The 24,941-nt window shown below is 40.3% G+C and overlaps 1 protein-coding gene across 2 annotated transcripts in view; it reads left to right on the top strand.

Moving 5' to 3' along the window:
* LOC124615396 overlaps positions 1-24,941 on the top strand; it is a 244,114-nt gene that overhangs the window by 118,721 nt on the left and 100,452 nt on the right. For both annotated transcript variants that reach the window (XM_047143227.1, XM_047143226.1), the window contains exon 7: positions 7,404-7,698. In XM_047143227.1, the coding sequence (XP_046999183.1) occupies positions 7,404-7,698 (295 nt within the window). The remainder of the gene's footprint in view (positions 1-7,403; positions 7,699-24,941) is intronic.

Raw genomic sequence — 24,941 nt, 5'->3', positions numbered from 1 at the left:
ATGCAACTTCCTGTGTTGACAGCACTTCTTTCCGTAAAGTCACAATGTGTTTATGGCCTAATTTTGGAATGATCATTTGAGGCATCTCTGCACTTTGAAGAGTGTACACAAATAGTAAGGTTCCATTTTCAATTGCAGACACAGTACACACTATTGAACTGCCCTGAGGAAGCTGGTTTATTTTTACCTTCATTACACAAGGCACTATATGTAGCACCTTCATGTGATTAAAAGAGTATCGAGAATGAGGTTTCTAACAAAAATCTGTGCAAGTCATGGATAAGATGCAAAATGATGTTTGAGAATTTATTTGATACAATATCCAGATAGTAAAAATTAAAAATTGTTAAAGTATTTTAAAATATCCTAATTATAGAATATTGTGATCCTCTATTTGTTTCTTGTGGATGGCTCTGCTTCAGTTGCAGTGCCTCTACAAAGATATGTAAAATAGAAAGGTATTTACACTTCACAAATAGTGATACAATTTGCCTCTTTGGTGCCCTCCACCTTAGACTTGACAATTCTGATATCAAAATTATTTAATTGACAGTGTATTTTTGGGTTTGTGTCTCAACAAAAATATGGAAAAATTAAAAGGTGCTTCTGTCTCAGTAACACTGATGCAACATGCCTCATAGTCATGTTAAACCTCGTTTATTAAAATTTTGCTTTATACAATATCAATTTTGTTAGCACTTAACAGCATTATGTCCATACACCATACAGGTGTACACATCCTGATGTTGCCAGTGGCACTGTATCTCGTACAAGCAAGAGTTTAACAGTCCGAGTTCCTTGGCCTATGGCATTGGAGCGGCATATAATGGTTATTACACTCTAGTGATGTGTGAGAGTAGTTCAGTGAGGTCATTTGTGGTTCATTAATGGATGCATGCAAATATATAAGTGGCCAATAGAATGCTGACAAAATAGTAGATTTGTGTATTTTGTATGTGAAGATCCAGGATTGGAAATAGAACCTGTAGATGATGAAGATTCTCACTTTCTACATCTACATACATAACGTGATAGCCACCATATGGTGTGTGGTGGAGGGTGCCCTGTACCATAACTAGTAATTTCCTTTCGTTTAGAACTAGAGAAAAATAACTGTTTACATGCCTCCACATGGGTCCTAATTTCTCGGTCTTATCTTTGTGGTCCTGATGTGAAATGTTAGTTTGTTGATGGTAGTAGGACCATTCTGCAGTCAGTTTCAATACCAGTTCTCTGAATTTTCTCACTAGTATTCCTTTCCCTATAGTGATCATCGAAAAGCATGTTACCTTCCCTCCTGGGATTCCCACTTGATTTTCCAAGGCATCTCTGTAACAGTTACATGTTGTTCGAATCTACTAGTAATGAATGTAGTAGCCTGCCTGTGAATTGCTTCAATGTTTTCCTTTAATCCAACGTCGCGCGTATCCCAAACACTCGAGTATTGCTCAAGAATTGGTTGCACTAGTGTCCTGTTATGCAGTGTCCTTACAAATGAACCTCATTTTCCTAAAAATCACCCAATAAACCAAAGTTGCCATACACCTTTCATACCACAATCCTCCTGTTTGTTCAGTTTTAATATCACTTTGCAATATTATGCGTAGATATTAAACGGCATGATTGTGTCAAGCAGGACACTACTTATGCTGTGTCTGAACATTTCAGGTTTGATTTTCCTATTGATGCAAATCAACTTACATTTTTCTACATTTAGTGCCAACTGCCATTCATTAAACCAACTAGAAATTTTGTCTAAGTGATCTTGTATAATCCTACAGTCACCCATCTTGGACAGCTTCCTGTACACCACAGCATCATCAGCAAACAACAGTAGATTGCTGCCCACCCTGTCTGCCAGATCATTTATGTATATAGATAATAACAGCAGTTCTATCACACTTTTCTGGGACACTCTTGACGATACCCTTGTCCCTGATTAACACTCCCCATTGAGATGAAAGGATGACATGATGTTTTGTAAAGGGAACAACACCTTCTAGTAATGAATTGAAAATCAAAATGAGATGTTTATTGTTTTTCCGTTAAAGTACCTACATGCCTAAAAGATCATGGAGTGATGGAAAAAGCTATATAATATAAACAAACAATGGAAAATCCATCAAGATAACAATATTAGAAAAGGGAAGTTGGCACTCACCAAATAGTGGAAATGCCGAGTTGCAAATAGGCACAACAAAAAGACTCACAAATAAGGTTTCGGCCAGCAAGGCCTTCATCAAAAATAGACCCCCCCCCCCCACACACACACACACACACATACGCAAATGCAACTCTCACACTACTGCAGTCTCTGGCAACTGAAGCCACACAGCGAGCACCAGCACCAGTGCATGATGGGAGTGGTGACTGCATGGCACCCACATGGCACCATACTGTGCCAACCTATTCATGGGCCATCTAGAGGAATCCTTCCTAAACACCCAGAATCCTAAACCCCTCACCTAATTCACATTCATTGATGACATCTTTGTGATGTGGATCGAGGGTGAGGACACCCTATCACATTCCTCAAGAACTCCAACAGCTTCTCCCCCATGTGCTTCACCTGGTCCTACTCAACCCAACAAGCCACCTTCCTAGAGATTGACCTCCACCTCAAGGATGGCTACATCAGTACCTCTGTCCATATCAAACCTACTAACCACCACCGATACATCCACTTCGACGGCTGTCACCCGTTCCATACTAAGAAGTCCCTTCCATACAGTCTAGCCACCTGTGGTTGTCGCATCTGCAGTGACGAGCGGTCCCTCTTGAAATATTTTGACTGTCTCACTGAAGCCTTCACAGACCGTAATTATCCTTCCAAACTTGTATGAAAACAAATCTCCCATGCCTTATCTTTCCAGTCTCCCACCACCTACCAAAGTCTCACCATCCGGCCACAGAGGAGCACTCCACTCATAAGTCAGCACCACCCAGGACTGGAGCAACTGAACTAGATTCTCTGCCAGGGTTTTGACTACCTCTCATCATGCCCTGAAATTAGGAATGTGCTGCCCATTATCCTTCCCACCCCTCCCACAGTGGTATTCCGCCATCCATCAAACCTACACAATATATTTGTCCATCCCAACACAACCACTGCACACAACCCCTATCTCATGGCTCATATCCCTGCAATACACCTAGATGCAAGACCTGTCCAATACATCCACCCACCACCTACTCCAGTTCTGTCACAAACATCACCTATTCCATCAAAACCTACCTACCTGCAAAACCAGTCATGTGGTCTATGACCTAAGCTGCAACTATTGCGCTGAAATCAATGTGGGCATGACAACATATGCAGGAATGGCCACCGACAAACTGTGGCCAAGAAATAAGTCGACCACCCTGTTGCTGAGCACACTGCCCTTCATTTCAGTGACTGCTTCCCATCAACACCAGCCTTTCTGAAATGTGCAGGTGGGAATTTTCCCTGCAATATATCCTACGTTTCCGTAACCCTCTAGGCCTCAACCTTCTTTAGTCATTGCCCTCATCCATCGAGCCCCTTCCCTGTTCCCATTCCAGTACTACACAGCTCTCTCATTCCACCATCAAACCCATTCTTTTACTTCTCTCTCCTTCCACTAACCCCCCCCCCCCCTCCCACCAACCTGTCCCATGCCCACTGTCTAACCTCCCGACTGCAGATAGCTCCCTACTATCTCTCCACCTAGTCCCTGCTCCCTCCTCAGCAGCTCTTCACCGTCCCCCACCCCTACCATACTACCCCTCCTCCACCCTGCCACAGTCTCCTCCTTACCTCCTCCCAGTCACATCATGCACTGGTGCAGCTGCTCACTGTGTGGCTTCAGTTGCCAGAGACTGCAGTCGTGTATGTGTGAGTTGTGTTTGTGTGTGTGTGTGGGGGGGGTGGGGGGGGGTTGCACGTGCGTCTGTCGTCTATTTTTGATGAAGGCCTTGCTGGCCGAAACCTTATTTGGGACAGTCTTTTTGTTGTGCCTGTCTGTGACTCAGCATCTCCAATATATTATATAAATATCAATATAATGGAAGGAAACATTCCACGTGGGAAAAATTATATATAAAAACAAAGATGAGGTGACTTACCGAACAAAAGCGCTGGCAGGTCGATAGACACACAAACAAACACAAACATACACACGAAATTCAAGCTTTCGCAACAGACTGTTGCCTCATCAGGAAAAAGGGAAGGAGAGGGGAAGACGAAAGGAAGTGGGTTTTAAGGGAGAGGGTAAGGAGTCATTCCAATCCCGGGAGCGGAAAGACTTACCTTAGGGGGAAAAAAGGAAAAAAGGACAAATGGACAGGTATACACTGGAGTGTATACCTGTCCTTTTTTCCCCCTAAGGTAAGTCTTTCCGCTCCCGGGATTGGAATGACTCCTTACCCTCTCCCTTAAAACCCACTTCCTTTCGTCTTCCCCTCTCCTTCCCTCTTTCCTGATGAGGCAACAGTCTGTTGCGAAAGCTTGAATTTTGTGTGTATGTTTGTGTTTGTTTGTGTGTCTATCGACCTGCCAGCGCTTTTGTTCGGTAAGTCACCTCATCTTTGTTTTTATATATAATATTATATAAATAGTGTTATCTTGTATGAGCAAAAGACTAGGAGGAACAAACCATAGCAGATTACATGAAAATTATAGGAAAGAAGTTGGGTAAAGAGGTGAAGATATCTTCCAGTAATAATATGCTTTGCCCTTAAAATTGCCCCACTGAAGCTCTGCATACTGCAGACAAGATCAGTATAATTCACAACTGCAGTTTGCTCAAGCAAAGGAAAAGGAAAGATTGATGGGTGCATCAGGAAGGAAATGAGGTGATGATGCTAGGACTACAATGCCGGACTTACATTCTGTAGTGCTTCTGGGATGGTCTCACACACACACACACACACACAAATTAGTTCATTATATTTGAACCATAAGAAGTATTCTCAATTTTGGTTTCATAGTTTTAGAGATTCCTCTTTTTGTGACTGCAGATAAAATAATAACCTCTCAAACGTGGGAGGGCGCATAAAACTTTTTCCTTGTACGTCTCATATATTTTTTGTGCTAATTGTATCATCTATTTGAAAAGTGTATAATGAAATACACTTTTGTTCTTGTAATGCTTTTACATTGCACTTTTGAATGGTGCAACAACCATATCCCTGTAAAATTTCAGTATTTGCAGTATCATTTAAAAAGCAACACAGAATTATGCCAATTCACAACAAAGTGCAAAGTGGGGAGATGGCAGTATTGAAAATGTAAAGTGCTTCTGGACTAAATTTTAACAGCTTGTGTATCCTTAACAATTTTCTGTAATCATGGTTTGTTGTATTTTTATATATAAATATCAGAAGATAAAGTTTTCGGCATAGACTCTGAAAATGATTAATAATCAGCAACATACAATATTAAAGATTGTACAACATTAATCATCTTCTAGGACATCACTTACACCTCTCCTTTTTGTTTCAGCTACCTTTTAATTCACATTACGTCTCTCTGTGTAGTACTGTTACTTCCTTTTTTTTCAGAAATACTGTTATTAACATTAGAGAAACTGACACGTCGTGTTATATCGCATTTGACTGATTATTTTATCTTTACCACATTGATCCAGAGTACTAAACGAATTAACTTTTGATTTTAAGAGATCAATCACTCTGTCAACTTTTTATATTGCTGTTGGATTACGTTCTGTCTATTCAGCCTTTTTTAATAGAATATTAAGTGATGTGTTTGTTGTTAAATATCTGTTAAATCAAGTAATACAATAGTGGAAAATCCTGGTTTGAGTACAAACCATGCAGTGAGTGAAAAGACATTCATCATATAGTGCATACCCTGAACGGTAAATAGGCACATAAATTGCAAGATGGTAGCTCATCTAACAAAGCTAGGGCCATCTTCAGAGCAGATAATCTGCTGAGCTACCTTATGTGAGTGTCTGTCTGCTACAAAATGCCACAAATATATGATGAGTTCTTAGCAATACTATTATTATCCTCATTATTCCTATTATTATTATTATTATTATTATTATTATTATTATTATTATTCTTTCTTTTCTCAGACGTTATGTCCGGTCAAAAACGGAAAGTAACGCGGACCTTGATCAAGTGTGACTTCCTTTTAACTGTACGGTATATGTTATATTGCATTTAGGAACTTTCGGGTAATTGAACATGTATCAATAATTACGGATTTCTGTAGTTGTATATATAAGTTTGGATGTAGCTGTATTGCATTGATGTACTGGTGGATATTGTGTGGTATGACAAAGAGTTGAAACTCTTTGTCTTTAAATATGTCTGCTTGTGTCTGTATATGTGTGGATGGATATGTGTGTGTGTGCGAGTGTATACATGTCCTTTTTTTCCCCCTAAGGTAAGTCTTTCCGCTCCCGGGATTGGAATGACTCCTTACCCTCTCCCTTAAAACCCACTTCCTTTCGTCTTTCCCTCTTCCCTCTTTCCTGACAAAGCAACCGTTTGTTGCGAAAGCTAGAATTTTGTGTGTATGTTTGTGTTTGTTTGTGTGTCTATCGACCTGCCAGGGCTTTCGTTCGGTAAGTCACATCATCTTTGTTTTTAGATATGTTAAATAATTTAGTTAGATGTGAATGTGTTGAGGTGAACTTCTTTAGCCAGAAATTTGCTATTTTATCTTTTTCAGGGGCTTTCCAATTGTGTGTAGAATTAATTGCTTGGGTGACTTCATGTTGCAAAATTATCACTTCAGGCATTTGTCGTATCATCTTGTATGTGTCTGTTTCTGCTTGTATCCACCGTGCATGCCTGTTATGTTGTACCGGGTTTGACCATATGTTGCTCCAGAAGTGTTCCATGTCTGTTATGTTTGGTGGGTTGTCTATTTTAATGTGTGTGTTATCTATTGTCTGCTAAAATTTCTTTTGGTTTGTGTTGAATGTTTGATTTTGTTTCCTTCTATTTCACTTTTTTTGTATCTTCTAAGTCGTTTGGCCAATGATTGTAATTTCTGCTTCTTTTCATCTAATTGCTCTATCACTTCTTGTTGTGAGATTTTACCTAACCTTTTTCGTTTTTTTTTCTGACATTTCATTTCTTATAAATTGTGTTAGCTGTCCGATGTCTTTTCTCAGTTTTTCTATTCTGATCTGTAGCCTGTGTTGCCATGCTGGTTTTGTGGGTTTCTTCTGTGTGTTGGTTGGTTCTGATCTCTGCCTAGTGTGTATATTTAGAGTAGTGAGTGCTCCTATATAAACTAGTCGTTGTAACTCTTCCATAGTTGTGTTTTCATTTATTTTGTTGTGTATGATTGTGTTGATAGTTTTTATTGTTGTTTCGACTTGTGGGTTATTTGGCGGTCTATGCAAGAATGGTTATTATTATTATTATTATTATTATTATTTATTATTTACTTATTTTTACAGAGATTGCTGCCAGAAATTTTGATGGTCCCCAGATAGTGAGACGTGTACGTAAACTTCTATGGACCCGTCACCGAAAATTTGGGTCCATTGTTGCAATTCCTGAAGCTCGCATACCTATAGTAAAAATCATCCATATACCAACTGGCATTGCTTGTGATATTAGCTTCCAAGGACAAGGATGTGCACTTAAGAGCAAGCAGTTGTCTCATGTATTAGACATGGATTTTAGAATACGACCACTTATTATTTTCCTGAAGTATTGGGCAAAATGTCACAATATAATAAGTTTATCCAGGTGAGTCAAATATCTAATATTTAAATACTACAGTTTTATTGTACACTAGCTTAGAGCCCACATAGAGTGTGTAGCCTGCAGAGATTTTTTTTGTTTTATATAATCGAATTTTTTGTTATTCACAAATTGAAACAAATTCTAAGTTTTTCATGCTGATTAAGGCCATATAATAATGGTCTTTTCTGATTGTACATCTGATCAAATAGCGATTCTGCAAAGTTTTTGTTGATCATGTCTTTTGTGTTCTTCTGGAGAGATTTCTGTAGCAACTTTCATCATAATGGCTCTGAGCACTATGGGACTTAACATCTGAGGTCATCTGTCCCCTAGAACTTAGAACTACTTAAACCTAACTAACCTAAGGACATCACACACATCCATGCCCGAAGCAGGATTCAAACTTGCGACCATAGCAATCACGCGGTTCCAGACTGAAGCGCCTAGGACTGCTCAGCCACAGCACAACTTTCATCCCCTAACAAATATTTCTTTGTATGTAACCAAGAAGTGAAGTATCAAATTTAATAAATTTAGCTTTAAAATTTTTTCAATGTGATGAAATATTTTCTTAAAAATTTTCATCTCCTATTGAACTGCCTTAAGGGTCAATTTCCGGAAACACTGAAATGTGTTTGTTTCTTTTTTTTATAAAACCGAGAAATGGAATACCAGTTGTCGTTGATGAAGCCTTGTTGTTGTTGTTGTTGTTGTGGTTGTGGTCTTCAGTCCAGAGACTGGTTTGATGCAGCTCTCCATGCCACTCTATCCTGTGCAAGCCTCTTCATTTGCGAGTAACTACTGCAACCTATATCCTTTTGAATCTGCTTTGTGTATTCATCTTTTGATCTCCCTCTGTGATTTTTACCCTCCCCATTTCCCTCAAATACTACGTTGGTGATCCCTTGAAGCCTTAGAACGTGTCCTATCAACCAATCCCTTCTCTAGTCAAGTTGTGCCATGAATTCCTCTTCTCCCCAATCCTATTCACTGCCTCCTCATTATTTGTGTGATCTACCCATCCAATCTTCAGCATTCTTCTGTAGCACGACATTTCGAAAGGTTCTATTCCTTTCTTGTCTAAACTATTTATTCTCCATGTTTCATTCCTATACATGGCTACACTCCATACAAATACTTTCAGAAAAGACTTCCTGACATTTAAATCTACACTCGAAGTTAACAAATTTCTCTTCTTCAGAAATGCTTTCCTTGCCATAGCCAGTTTATATTTTATATCCCCCATACTTCGACCATCATCAGTTATTTTGCTTCGCAAATAACAAAACTCATCTACTACATTAAGTGTCTCATTTCCTAATCTAATTCTGTCAGCATCACCTTATTTTATTCGACTACATTCTATTATCCTCCTTTTGCTTTTGTTGATGTTCATCTTATATCCTCCTTTCAAGACACTGTCCATTCCGTTCAACTGCTCTTCCAGGGCCTTTACTGTCTCGGACAGAATTACGTCATCAGCAAACGTCAAAGTTTTTATGTCTTCTCCATGGATTTTCATTCTTACTCCAAATTTTTATTTTGTTTTCTTTACTGCTTGTTCAGTACACAGATATTCAAGCTACAACCCTGTCTCACTCCCTTATCAACCACTGCTTCCCTTTCATGCCCCTCGACTCTTATAACTGCCATCTGGTTTCTGTACAAATTGTAAATAGCCTTTCAGTCCCTGTATTTTACCTCCGCCACCTTCAGAATCTGAAAGAGAGTATTCCAGTCAACATTGCCAAAAGCTTTCTCTAAGTCTACAAATGCTAGAAATGTAGGTTTGCCTTCCCTTAATCTATTTTCTGAGGTAAGTCATAGTGTCAGTATTGCCTCACGTGTTCCAAACTGATCTTCCCCGAGGTCGGCTTCTACCAGTTTTTCCATCCGTCTGTAAAGAATTCGCGTTAGTATTTTGCAGCCGTGATGTATTAAACTGATAGTTTGGTAATTTTCACATCTGCCAACAGCTGCTTTCTTTGGGATTGGATTATTATATTCTTCTTGAAGTCTGAGGGTATTTCGCCTATCTCATACATCTTGCACACCAGATGGTAAGAGTTTTGTCATGGCTGGCTCTCCCAAGGGTATCAGTAGTTTTAATGGAATGTTGTCTATTCCTGGAACCTTGCTTCGAAAGCTTCTTTTGGTGCTCTGTCAAATTCTTCCCGCAGTATCATACCTCCCATTTCATCTTCATCTACATCCTCTTACATTTCCATAATGTTGCCCTGAAGTACATCTCCATTGTACTGACCCTCTATATACTCCTTCCACCTTTCTTTGCTTAGAACTGGTTTTCCATCTGAGCTCTTGATATTCATACAGGTGGTTCTCTTTCCTTCAAAGGACTTTTTAATTTTCCTATAGGCAATATCTATCTTATCCCTAGTGATATATTCCTGTACACATGAAACCTTAAAAATCCTTTAGTAGTTGTTTAGTAATTATATATTTTCTATAAAATCTACACCCACTGTTTTACCCCCTTGGTGCTCGAATTTACAAAAATACTGAAACACGTTTTTTAATTTTCTGATTAAGAAACCAAATATCTGTTTTTGTGGTTCTAGCTTCAAAATACCCTTAACAGTGACACACTTCGAAAAAGCCTTTCATCCTTTGTTTCACTCGCTTAGGAGTAGAAATTCGAACAGTCCCTTCTTAAACAATGCCTACTTTGGGCTGGGTGATGATGAATCAGTCCTATGCTATTTCACCCCATTAGAGGTTGAATTTCCAAAAACAGTTAAACATGTATTTATTCATCTCTAGCAAAGAAGCAAAACACCAATTTCAAAGATTTAACTTTAAAAATGCTTTTGCAGTGAAATATTTTCACAATACATTTCACCCCCTAAGGGTTTGAATTTCCAAGAACTGTGCATTTGTATGTTGTATTTCTAAGAGAGGAGCTAAATACAAATTTTCATAGCTTTAGCTTCAAAAATGCTTGCACAGTGATATATTTTCATGAAAACTTCCATCTCCTCTTCCACCCCCATAGGAGTCGAATTTCCAAGAACAGTGAAATATGGTATTTGTTTTATTTCTAAATGAGAAGCCAAATTTAAATTTTCATAAATATAGCTTTAAAAACACTTTCTTAATAAAACATTTTCATAAAAAATCTCATCCTCTACTTTACCCCCTTAGAGATTTGTGTTTCCAAAAAACATTCAATCACATATTTAGATTTAAATTTTTTTAATGTAACAGAATATTTTCTTAAAAATTTTCATCCCTTATTGCACTCTTGTAGTGGTGAATTCTCAGAAACACTGAAACACACATTTTTTTCATTCATATCCAAGAAGTTGAATACCAGTTGTCATAGATGTAGCCATAAAAATCCTTTAGTAGTTCTTTTGTAATTATTTATTTTCAAAAAATCTTTCACCTACTATTTTATCCCCTTAGTGGTTGAATTTCCAAGAATGCTTAAACATGTACTTTTTATTTTCTGACTGAGAGTCCAAATACCAGCTTTCATGGTTCTAGCTTCAAAATTCCCTTAATAGTGACATAATTTCAAAAAGCCTTTCATCCCCTATTTCACTCCCTTAGGAGTGCAATTTTGGACAGTCCCTTCTTAAACGATACTTCAGTTTAAGATCCATACCTCTCCAAACTTCAAGTTTCTATCCATAGGGGTTTTGGCTGGGCACTAATTAACCGGTGAATCAGTCTGACCCTATTTCACCTGTTCAGGAATTTCCAAAAACAGTGAAACATGTATTTTTTCATCTCCAATCAAGAAGCCAAACACCGATTTTCAAAGATTTTGCTTTGAAAATGCTATTGGAATGAAATATCTTCATAAAGTGTTTCAGACCCTTAGGGGTTGAATGTCCAAAAACGGTGACATGTATATGTTTTATATCTAACAGAGATGCCAGTGATTTAGCTTGAAAAATGTTTGCATAATGAAATATGTCCATAAAAACTTTCATACCCTGTTCCATCCCCACAGGGGTTGAATTTCCAAAAACACTGTGACACATATTTCTTTATTTTTAACTGAGAAGTCAAATACCAAGACGTTGTTTTAAAAATACTTTAGCAGTTCTGTATGATGATATATTATCAAAAATCTCTTTCACCCACTGTTTCTACCCCAGGAGGTTAAATTTTCAAAAACACTGAAACACGTAATTCTTTGTTTCTGACTGAGAAACCAAATACCAATTTTTGTAGGTGTAGCTTCAAAATTACCTTAATAGCAACATTTAAAAAAAGGAAAAAAAAACAGTCATCCCTTATTTCACCCCTTTAGGTTTGGAATTTTGGCTTCAGTTGCCAGAGATTGCAATCGTGTGTGTGTGTATGTATGTGTGTGTGTGCGTGTGTTTGTGTGTGGTCTATTTTTGACAAAGGGCTTACTGGCAGAAAGCTTGTTTTTGACAGTCTTTTTCTTGTGCCTATCTGCGACTCAGCATCTCTGCTATATGGTGAGTAGCAACTTTCCTTTCCATACTGTTGAAATGACTAAGAGCTGTCAGAAATTGTATTGTCTGAAAAATGCTTTTGACTCTAGAAAAATTCTTTATCAAGAAGTTGAATCACGTTAGTTGTTCCCTTTAATCCCCCAAAACCAACCAACCAACCATTATTTGTTCCTGGTGGAGTTCCCAGTACTGCAACAGCCTCTTTGTTATCCTCTTCAAAAACGGGTGTGGTGTTATGTGTGGCCCAAGAGTCCAAAAAAAGAAATAATTATTTTCTACAAATTGTAAGAAGGCATTTCAAATTAAATATTGAAAATTATTGTTTCTCATTTTTCCAAATTTTGTTGCTTCGATTACGATTTTTGCAACTGAACAGACCTTTTTTTTTATTTTTGTTCCTAATTTGCCTTGAGGCTCTTGAAGACAGATACCAAGCTGCAAAAATTGTAATCCACCCACCTTTTTTCACAGGTTTTATTGCATATCAATGTGTCACCACATTCATCGATTGCACAACCAACTCTGGTCTCTCTCTTCCCTTCCCTTTTTTACTTTGTGTGTGTGCGTGTGTGTGTGTGTGTGTGTGTGTATACTGTTTACTTAATATGTCAGCATTAACTCCCTTTACCAGCTGAAGTTTGTGTATGTACTACATATATATTACACCTTCAAGGCATTGTTAGCACTTGTTATGTACCAGCATGTACAGATTGACGTTGATACTTGTATCAGAATACTTTTAATGGAATGTTATGGCTGACAACCATGTTATCTTTTTAATGTATTCTTAGATTTAATTTTTTATCTACTATTAGACTTTCTATGTATTTGTTTTGAGCCACTTCAACTTATTATTGTCACATTAGTGTTTCTTCCATTTTGTAACAATCCGATGATAACAGTAAACTGAAAATGGTCATTGTGAATTATATTGTTACTTGCGAACAAGACGGACATTTGCAACTAAAAACTTTTCTTTGGCACTCAAAGCTATTATAGTAAAAGTTTTCTGTGGGCTAGGAAGGTATACTTGTTCCAGTCGCTTATTGACATAACTGTCATCTTTCAAACCACAATGCACAGAATAATCAGAGCTATTTCCTGTTTCTTCTAATATTTTCCAGTTTACAACAAAATTTCGACGTCATTGGGATGAATGTCCAAGAAAGTAACTTGTGACTAGCACATATTTAGGTCTTTGGGAGAAATAGCTGATTTTGAGTGCATAACATGGTCGTAATATTTCATCTTTGCAATTGTTAGAACTTTTAATTAGATTCCGCACTACTGTAAAACTCTGGAATCCTCACAAGACAGATGCTATTAACAGCCATACGTGAAGTAAAAAAACAGTGGATATTAATTCAGTTTTACCTCCATTGTTGACTTATTGATACCGCAACAAGCAACTGGTAATCATTATGAATTTTAAATGAGTTGCAAATTCGAGCGAAAGGTAACTGTGAACAGTTGTGTCAGAGAAATTACCAACATTCACTGTTCAAATTATGATTTAATTGTGTCATGTTATCTGTTTACCGATGCTCTGTCAACCAAGGCTGTGTGTCTGCCACATTGTCAATGCATAGTCTTCTACAGTTCCGGTAGGGGTGCACATTTCTCCAGCCACCTGGAAGCTATGAATTTGTTAGTTTTCAAATTAACATTTTTTAGCAGCTAACATTTTGATAGTGTATTTCTTCCTGCATAAAAAAAATCCAGGGCAGGATTCAACATGTCAGGTTTCGTTGCCTCGTGAGAATAGTTCTGGTGAGGCATAGCACTGTGGACATGTTTCACCAAACTCTTCATGCTCTGTCGGAGAGATGTTTTACGATGTGTTGGAGGCCTTGTTGCCAGGTGCAAGTTGCAGGGATGCTAGTGTTCTGGCATGGGTGAAAGGACATTGTGAGTAGTAGTCAGAGGGAACCCAGGCAGTGGCTTGGGGTCATGAGATGTGCCCACATACTTCTGCACCCATATTTTGGTACACAAAGTTAATATGACAGGGAACACAATTGAATAAAATCTTCTCGGTTTACAAGCCGCCTCAATTCAAATAAAATTGTTGAGCTTTCACTGGCTATCTCCCTCATCGTTAGCAGGAGTATGACTACTGACTGCTGGCAATATTTCCCATTTATATACCTATGATTACGGCCACTGGCACCAACCAAAGATGGCCGAAAGGAACGCGTGTGCAGAAGGTGAGTTTGACAGCTCATAGCAGCCCTGGCCCGCCACAGGACCGAGTGACTAGTGACATCAGGTGACACGATGGGCTGGCGCCACATTTGAAACAGCCGCTCCTGCCTCCCTGCAAGCGTTACACATCTGTCACTGCTTTCTTTTAACATCCAAAGCCCGCTCCCATGCCCTACTCAGTGTGTAACCGTGGTCTCTGTTAAATTATTGCTGCTTATTCTAATCGCGGCTGCCTCTTTTATAATGGAGTCCTAGTATGTTGATGCATGAGCCAAGACTCTTGTGCTCTCAAACTATTTTGTGTCTGTTTTCGAGGCAATGCTTAGCTATTCACCTTCCACGCACAAGTTGTTTTCAGCACACGCTGATTGGTGCCATCAGCCTTAATTGTAGGTACATAAGTGAGAAATAGTGCCAGCACTGGTAGTCACTAGTCACTCCTGATGACGATGGTGGAGCTAGCTATTCACCTTCCACGCACAAGTTGTTTTCAGCACACGCTGATTGGTGCCATCAGCCTTAATTGTAGGTACATAAGTGAGAAATAGTGCCAGCACTGGTAGTCACTAGTCACTCCTGATGACGATGGTGGAGCTAGCCATCAAAACCTCAAGAATTTTATTCAAATTGACGTGGCTTCAAAACCAAGATTTTATTCAGTCATGCCGCCATGAAAGACTCTGAGGACACAACAAAAACAAGCAATATTTGACCATATAAATTAATTGGATAGATAAAACTTCCACTCACCAAGTGGTGGTAGAATACGGACATTAAAGGAGGTCATAATTAGGCAAGCTTTCGGAGCCTGTGGCTCCTCCTTCAGACAGAAGAGTTGAAGGGAAAGGAAGAGGGATGAAGGGAAATAACTGGAGAGGTCTAGGAAAAGGGGTAGATTTCAGAAAAGTCACCCAGAACCATGGGTCAGGGGAGACTTACCGGATGGGATGAAAAGGAAAGACTAATTGCAGAGGACTGCATCGGACAAAATTTGAAAGCCTGAGAACTTAGAGTGGAAGACAGGTTAATATGAAAGACAGAGATTACTGCTTAAACATCGTGCATGATTTAATAAGAGTGAAAATGTTAAGTGTATTGTACGTAACTGAGGTGGGAGGAGGGCAGTGTAAAGTAGACTGGTAAGACAATGAAAGATGAAGAATACTAAAACAGAGTGGAGTAAAGAGTAGTTACTGTGAAGAAATGCTGAGATGGAAGAAATTAACATAAATTAAGGCCGGGTTGGTAGCAAGAACCAAGGATGAGTTGAAGCGCAAGTTCCCACCTGCGTAGTTAGAGAAACTGGTGTCTGGGGGAAGAATCCGAATGGTGCGTGTGGTGAAACAGGCACCGAGGTTACAATTGTCATATTGTAGAGCATGCTCTGCAACAGGATATTGCGTGTTGCCATCGTACACACTGTGCCTCTGCCCATTCATCCTAATTGATAATTTGGTGATGATTTTAGAAAATCTTGGCCTTGTCGAAGCAGTCATTAATATGTTCCAGACTAGGATAATACTGAGTGATAATGGTGTGCTCTGAAGTTGTTTTTTGGAGGGATCAGCAGTACCAGGATTGGATGTGATGTTCAGGGAAATCTGCTTTTGAACTAGACTGGTGCGGTACTTATGTCCAGTGAGAATGGTAGTGTATTACTGTAAAGAGTCTGCATCCGAACGAATATGTTCGCCCCAAATGCCAAAGCTATATGGTAGGAAACATGTGACATGGAAATGATGGCATCTGTCAAAATGTAAGTACTGTTGTTTGTTAGTAATTTTAATTTGGGCAGAAGTATCTAGCTGGCCATCGGTGAGAATGGGGTCAAAATCAAGGAAAGTGGCACGGGATTCAGAATAGGACCATGTGAAATGTAATTGGCAGAAGGTATTCAGAGATACCAGGAATTTTAACTGGTCAGCCTCACCGCGAGGCCGTATGGTAAAGATGTCTTCAATGTATCTAAACCAGACCAGGGGCTGAAGACGTACGGATCCCAGGAAAACCCCTGCCAAGCGACCCATGAAAAGGCTGGCATAGGAAGGCTGAGGTGTGAATGGTGATGTGTTCCTTAAACAGTCTGCACTCGAACAAATATGTTTGCCTCAAATGCCAAGGCTATATGGATGGGAACGTGTGACACGGAAATGATGGTATCTGTCAAAATGTAAGTACTGTTGTTTGTTAGTAGGTTTAATGTGGATACAAGTGTGTAGCTGGCCTTTGTTGAGGATGAGATCAACATCACGGGCAGTGGCATGGTATTCGGAATAGGACCATGTGAAATTTAATTGGGAGAAGTTATTCAGAGATTCCAGGAATTTTAACAGGTCAGCTTCACCATGAGTCCGTATGATAAAGATGGCATCAGTCTATCTGAACCAAACCAGGAGCTGAAGACTTAAGGATCCCAGGAAGCCCCCCTCCAATCGATGCATGAAAAGGTTGGCATAGGAAGAAACCGTCATGGTTCCCATGGCCGCACCCCTGGTCTGTTTGTATGTCTGCCCCTCAAAGGTGAAGTAGTTGTTGGTAAGTACAAAGTTGATTAAGATGAGTATAATGTCATAGGTTTGGAATCAGGTGGGTGCTACTGAGGAAATGTTCAGCAACAGACAGACCATGTACGTGGGGGATGTTGGTATAGAGGGAGGTGGCGTAAATGGTGACAAGCAAGGTTTGTGGTGGGAGTTAGATGGGCACAAATTTCAGATGAGCTATGAAATGGATGATATCCTCAATATAGTAGGGAAGTCTTTGTATGATGAGCTGTAGGTGCTGATCAACTAAGGCAGACATACGTTCTGGTGGGTGCTTTGAAGCCAGCAACCATAGGAGGGCCAGGATGATTTGGTTTATGGATAACAGGAAGAAGGTAAAAGGTGGGGGTGTGTGGTTTGGGTTGTGTGAGAAGTTTTATGGATTGAGGTGTTAGTCCTTGTGAAGAGCTTGGTGTTTTAAGTACGGACTACAGGTCAGTTTCAATCACGAGGGTGGAATCTTGATGGCAGACGCTGTTTGTTGAAGTGACAGGCAACTGGTGTCGACCTTCACTAACATACTCCTTTGAGTCAAGTATCACAGTGGTAGATCATTTGTCTGCTCTGAGGATAATGATGGAGTCATCAGCTTTAAAGGAGTGTAGAGCTTGTAGTTCTGTAGAGGACAGGTTAGGAACACATTGTAGGGACCTGAGAAAGGGTTGTGAAGCAATGCTGGATGTGAGGAATTCTTGGAAGGCTTTTAAGGGATGAATCTGAGGTAGTGGTGGTGGATCAAGTTGGGATTGTTGTCGGAACTGTTCAAGGCAGGGTTCAATGTGAGGTTTGCTGTTAGAAAGGTTTTGGGATTGGGTTTCAAAGTAGTCTTTCCAGTTGACATTATATGTGAAGGAAAGTACGTTCTTCACCAAAGCAGCATGATCAAATGCAGGTTTAGGGCTGAAAGTGAGACACTTAGGTAATACAGATAATTCAAGAGGGGAGAGTTCCTTAGATGAGAGGTTAAGGACACTGTACTATTGTGACTGGTTCTTGTGATTATGGGTTATTCTTATTCTGAGAGACTATGGTGAAGGCTGTGGGATGTTAAGGAGGTTGTCCAAGCTCAGTTTGAGGAGACGAGTGGTGGTTGACAGAGTGACTGTTTAGGGAGCTGCAGAGGACAGGAAAGGAAACAACGCTATTCATGTGGTTTAGGAGAAGGTGGGATAGCATTCTGAGGTGCAGTCTGGCATATTGTTGCAGTTTGAATTTGGCTTGATGGACCATTCCATCCAAGGGATCATCAGGAGCAGGTAATTGCAGGATTTTTTAGGAGAGAAGTTTGGTGGAGTGAAAATTGGCTGATGGGGGCATATCGGCCACAGGTTAACTGGGTAAGAGCAAGAGATTGCTGTATTTGAAACTGTGAAAGTATAGTAGGATTACATCCAGAAACACGAACTCTTAATGTTAGGCTTTTTGGAGCAACTCCAAGGGACAAACAATTTTCAAGAAACAGAATGTGGGACCTTAGTTTTGATAGTGCAAAAGCATGTTTTCGAAAAGAACAGATGTAATATGAGATGCGAATCATCATGGCAAGAGAGGACAGTTTGGAGTATTAGAAATTGTGAGAGTGGCAAAAAAGAAAAAAAGGCAGAGGGTGGATGAAAGAGAGGAAATTGAAGAAAAGGAAGGAAAAAATCAGAAAACAGAGAAAAATTCGTACAGAAATAATGAGAACAGGCAATGGTTAGTAAAAGGTAATATGTTTGTGGTCTATACGGTAAGAAAAAAAAAGGTTGGGAAAGAAGAATTGGGAAAGTCTTGCAAAGAGACAAAATTTTAAAAACTGGATAAATATAAAGAGAAAGTCACAGGAGAAAATGTAAACAGTTCTGACCATGATACCAACCTGATCCACCACCACTACCTCAGAATCATCCCTTACAAGCCTTCCAAGAATTCCTCATGTCCAGCATGGCTTCACAACATAATCCTTATCTGTCTTCTGCAGAACTCCAGGTGCTACGTTCCCTAAAAGCTGATGACTCCATCATTATCCTCCTAACAGACAGAGGATCGACCACTGTGCTACTTGCCCGAAAGGAGCATGTTAGAGAAGGTCTGCGCCAGCTATCTGACACCTCTACATACTGCATCTGCCTTCAAGATTTCATCTCCTTGACTCAAATTGACCTGCAGATCCTCCTCAAAACATCAAGTACCTCACACGGACTAACACCTCAGTCAATAGAACTTTTCACACCATCCAAACCATGCACCCCCACTTTTTGCCTTCTTCTTTTTATCCACAAACCCAATCATCTTGGCCGTCCTATAGTTGCTGGCTTCAAAGCACCCATTGAACATATCTGCCTTAGTTGATCAGCACTTGCAACTCGTAGTACAAAGACTTCCCTCCTATATCGAAGATATCGACCATTCATCTGAAATTTGTGCCCATCCCACTCCCATCTCACACACTGCTTGTCACCATTGATGGCACCTCCCTCGATACCAACATCCCCCACGTACATGGTCAGTCTGCTGCTGAGCATGTCCTCGGTCAGCGCTCACCTGATTCCAAACCTACGACGTCCTTCCTACTCACCTTAATCAACTTTGTACTTACCAGCAACTACTTCACCTTTGAGGGGCAGACATACAAACAGATCAGGGGTACAGCAATGAGAACCAGGATGACTCCTTCCTATTCCAACCTTTTCATGGGTCATTTAGAGGAGGCTTTCCTGGGGTCCATAAGTCTTCTGCCTTGGTGTGGTTTAGATACATTGATGACATCTTTACCAAATGGACTCATGGTGAAGCAGACCTGTTAAAATTCCTGGGATCTCTGAATACCTTCTCTCAGTTAAATTTCACATAGTCCTATTCTGAATCCCGTGCCACTTTCATTGATGTTGATCTCATCCTCACCAAAGGCCAGCTACACGTTTCTGCCCATATTAAAACTACTAACAAATAGCAGTATTTACATTTTGACAGATGCCATCATTTCCATGTCAAACGTTTCATCCCTTACAGCCTTGGCATTCGGGCATACATATTTGTTCGGATGCAGACTCTTTACAGCAATACACCGCCATCCTCACCTCAGCCTTCACTGGTTGTAATTACCCCACCAGCCTAGATCAAAAGCAGATTTCCCAAGCCATCACTTCCACTCCTGATACTGCTGATCCCTCCAACAAACAACTTCGGAGCACACCACTGATACTCAGTATTATCCTGGACTGGAGTGTATTAATCAGCTGCTTCGACAAGACCATGACTTTCTAAAATAATGCCCTGCAGTGAGATCCATTTTGTCTGATATTTTGACCACCACTCCTAGATTAGGTTTCAGTTTCCCTCTCAATCTCCGCAATATCCTTGTCATACCCCGTGCTCCTTTGGCACCCATCTCCCTACTCTATGTCTCCTACCCCTGTGACTGTCCCCACTGCGAGACTTGCCCCGTGCACCCTCCTGTCACCATCTATACCATCACTGTAACTCGCAAAACATATACTATCAAAGTGAGAGCTACCTGTAAACAACTTATGTCATATACCAGCTGTTACGTAAACAGTGTTCGGCCTTTTACATTGGCATGACTACCAACACATTATCAATCAGGTTGAATGGGATGTAAACAGTGTTCGGCCTTTTACATCGGAATGTGGCTACCAACACATTATCAATGAGGTTGAATGGGCATAGGCACAGCGTGTATGATGGCAACACACAGTATCCTGTTACAGAGCATCCTCAACAACATGAGAGTCGTGATCTCGGTTTCTGTTTCACCACAGGCACCATCTGGATTCTTCCCCCATACATCAGTTTCTCTGAACTCTGTTGGTGGGAACTAATGCTACAACATGTCCTTGGTTCTTGCCACCCACCTGGCCGTAATTTACGGTAATTTCTTCTGTCTCAGCATTTCTTCAAAGTAGTTACTCCTTTCTTCACTCTGTTTTTGTTTTCTACATCTTTCACTGTGTTACTCGTCTATTTTTCACCACCCCCCTCCCACCTCTGTTACATACAATGCACTTAGTTTTTCATCCTTATTAACTCATGCACGATGTTTAAGCAGTAATCTCTGTCTTGCATATTACCCTGCCTTGCAAGTTTAAGCTCCCAGGTTTTCAAATCTTGTTCGATGCAGTCTGCAACAATCAGTCTTTTCTTCTCATCCTGTCCAATAAGTCTCCCCTGACCTGCTGTTCTGGGTGACCTTCCCAAAATCTACTCCTTTTCCTAGACCTCTCCAGTCCTTTTCCTTCGCCGTTCTTCCTTCCGCTTCAAGTATTCTGCCTGAATAAGGAGCCAGTAGCTCCAAAAGCTTGCCTAATGTGTGTGTTTTCCGCTGCTTACAAAGTTAGTATAAATAGACAATGGATTGTTTGAGGAGCAAGTCCATGGTAGTCGATCGCACTTTCTTCTGTGCTTGTGCAGCTCAGACATACTGTTTCTGCTATATACTGTGAGAAGTGATGCAAATTGTCAGATTTTTTTGTTTTATATGTATGCAGCAGCATTCTTTAATTAGTGGAAGGAAAGATACAGCATATGTCATAAACATCCAGTTCATTATAGCCTCAATTAGAATGTGGAAAAAATTAATTGACATCCATAATAAGCCTCAAATAAATGTTAGCTTTATAAGATGCAATCTGCAGTTTTAACTCTTATTTTCAGGTGGTATCAGTTGGCATTTTTTTTTTTTTTTTGCGAACTTTCACAATTCTGTCATGTAGAACAGAAGCGATAATCTGGAGAGGGCGGGGAAGGTTATGGGATAGCATTATACCAGTGGGGGGAGAAGAACATTTTCTGATGGAACGTGCAAGGAGTGGACTGCCAACAGGTGCAGCATCGGGAGGCTGTGCAAAAGGGTGGTGGAGGGGGGAGGGGGCGAATGGGGAGTGAAAAAGGAGGGGAATGGGAAAGAGGAAAGATGGGCTGGTGCATTGGCAGAGGGTGGCACATAAATAGTGGGTGACGAGAATAGGGAGGAGGTGATACGACACAGAGAAGGTGGAAACTGTTGGGCGGAGGGTGTGGGGACAATATTTTACTGTAAGTTGAGGCTGGGATACTTTCAGAAGAGGAGAATGTGTTAGGATAACTCTCACCTGTGCAGTTCAGAAAAGCTTGTGTTGTAGGGGAGGATCAGGATGACTTGTGTAGCGAAGCAGCCATTGAAATAGTGAAGCAGCCATTGAAATAAAGCATTTTATGTTCAGCTGCATGTTGTGCCACAGTGTGGTCTGCTTTGCTCGTGGCCACAGTTTGGCAGTGGCCGTTCATCCTGCCACCAGCTGGTTGGTAATCACACCAATATAAAAGCCTTTACAATGGTTCCAGCAGAGCTGGTGTAAGATGTGGCTGCTTTCACAGTGTCCCAGCCTTTGATGGGGTAGAACGAGGCTGTGACAGGACTGGAATAGCAAGTGCTGGGTGAGTGTATTGGGTAGTTCTTGCACATGGGTCTTCCTTAGGGATATTATCTGTGTGGCAAGGGGTTGGTATTGGGGGTGGCATAGGAGAGGACTAGGACTTTGTATAGGTAGGGTGGGCGACAGAACAGTGTTTTGGAGAGGTGAAGGATTTTGAATAGGATGAGCCACATTTCAGGGAATGATGATAGGTAATCAAAGCCCTAACAAAGAATTTGGTTCAGTTGTTCCAGTCTGGGGTGGTGTAGGGTGCCAGAGGGGGCACTCCTTTGTGGCTGGTTCTTGGGGGTAGTTGTAGGATTGAGGGTGTGTGGGGAAATGACACAGGAGTTCTGTTTACAGGTTAGGTCTGAGGCATAGTGCCTCTCTGTGAAGGCCTTGGTGAGGCCCACAGCATACTTGGCAAGGGAGTTCTGTCACTGCAGATACACCAACTCTAGATAGCCAGGCTGTACGGGAGGGATGTTTTGGTGTGTAAGGGATAACTGCTGTCGAAATGCAGCTAATGTTAGTAGTTGTTGGGTTTAATGTGAACAGAGGTGTGGATGGAGCCTTCAGAGAGGAGGAGGTCAATGTCCAGGAAGGTGGCATGCTGGGTTAAGGAGGACCAGGTGAAGCAGATGAGAGAGAATGCGTGGCTGTGAAGAAATGAGATAGGGTGTCAGATCATGAAGATAGCATCAGTGAACCTGAACCAGACTAAGGGTTTGGCATTTTGGGAGGCTAGAAAGGTCTCCTTTAGGTGGTCCACAAACAGGTTGGCATAGGAGGGTGACATGCGAGTGCCCATGGTTGATGGCTTCTGCCAATTATCTGACTCTTCCATCTGTAAACCCTGCCAGAGTGATATCGCACAATGAACATAATCAGGGATGAGGGTGGATGTAAGAGAGGAGTTAATGAGTATGGTGTCCATGGAAATCAGCAGGGGCAAAATATGGGTTGGAGGAATAGTTCTCACATTTGATAGGCCCCATCTCTTCCACACCGAAAAGCTTCTCCCATTTCTAACTACATGTGGATGGCAATCTGCAGGAATGAGCAGTTCTTCTTCCACTGTGCTGAAGACCTTTCTAAAACCTTCAAGACAAGTGCTACCTTCCAGAACTGTCTACAAATGTATTTCTTACACTATATCATACTGTATTTCACAAATGTATCTGTTACAGCATACGTACACATCTCTGCAGTAACCAAACAGTCAGACAATTCAAGGCCACCAACTTCATACCTACAATTTTGGAAAATAAAACGTAATAGAGCTCTCGGTAAATAAATGTGTGGCACAATCCCTTGATGCCTAATAAGCAAACAATTTAAGGACTTGCAGTCGAAAGCCTTAGCTATACAATTCTGATGATGGTACAGCAAAGTAGATATTGACACGTCATCATAGCTAAGATTAACCTCAGCATCTGCATATGGTCACCAGTGAAAAACAATAATTTTTATGATACATTGATGTGACTAAGAGCATCATTCTGTTCACGAGAATAATGTTAATAGAAAGGCTGTAGAGGTCTATTTCAGTAAATTATATATAAAAACAAAGATGAGGTGACTTACCGAACAAAAGCGCTGGCAGGTCGATAGACACACAAACAAACACAAACATACACACAAAATTCAAGCTTTCGCAACAAACTATTGCCTCATCAGGAAAGAGGGAAGGAGAGGGGAAGACGAAAGGAAGTGGGTTTTAAGGGAGAGGGTAAGGAGTCATTCCAATCCCGGGAGCGGAAAGACTTACCTTAGGGGGAAAAAAGGACAGGTATACACTCGCACACACGCACATATCCATCCACACATACAGACATTGGAATGACTCCTTACCCTCTCCCTTAAAACCCACTTCCTTTCGTCTTCCCCTCTCCTTCCCTCTTTCCTGATGAGGCAACAGTTTGTTGCGAAAGCTTGAATTTTGTGTGTATGTTTGTGTGTCTATCGACCTGCCAGCGCTTTTGTTCGGTAAGTCACCTCATCTTTGTTTTTATATATAATTTTTCCCACGTGGAATGTTTCCTTCCATTACATTGATATCATCTATTTCAGTAAATATAGATTTATATGACACTGATTGCCATCAGAAATATATGATCCTGTGCTCATCTGGATCATATTCTGCATCTAAGACTGAAACTCGTTTCATAAAATATCATATTAAAAAGAGGTCGTGCTATCAAACAACATAAATTCAAGAAAACTGTTGTAACATAACCGACTAGTTCATGTCCTGTTCACTCATTATGTTTTTTTCAGAGCCACACATCATGAATTTGTTTTCAGAGATATTAATTAAGAATTATATCTTTAAATTTGTTATTTTAGGTTTGCTTTTTAATAATAATTATAGTTAAGTTTTGTGACTGAAGCTACAAGCAAAAACTGTGTCATAGAAATTATATTAAGAGTGAAGTTAAAAATATGTAACACAATTATGTACCATAGTGAAATACTGTTAAAACATATATCTTATTGAGCAACAGTATTCCAGCTTTATGAAACTAATGCATTTGTTTACCAATATAGAGTTTAACGACATATGCTGTGATACTCAAAATGTTCGTTCTTCGCTCATTTCCTGTGTTTGAATTTTATAATAGCCAGAGTGGGTAATCTTGTCTCATAAT

Source organism: Schistocerca americana, chromosome 5 (genome assembly GCF_021461395.2).
Source record: "Schistocerca americana isolate TAMUIC-IGC-003095 chromosome 5, iqSchAmer2.1, whole genome shotgun sequence".
In the NCBI taxonomy this organism is placed as follows: domain Eukaryota; kingdom Metazoa; phylum Arthropoda; class Insecta; order Orthoptera; family Acrididae; genus Schistocerca; species Schistocerca americana.
The sequence above is the reverse complement of the archived record's forward strand: the minus strand, read 5'-3'. Positions and strand labels throughout refer to the sequence as shown.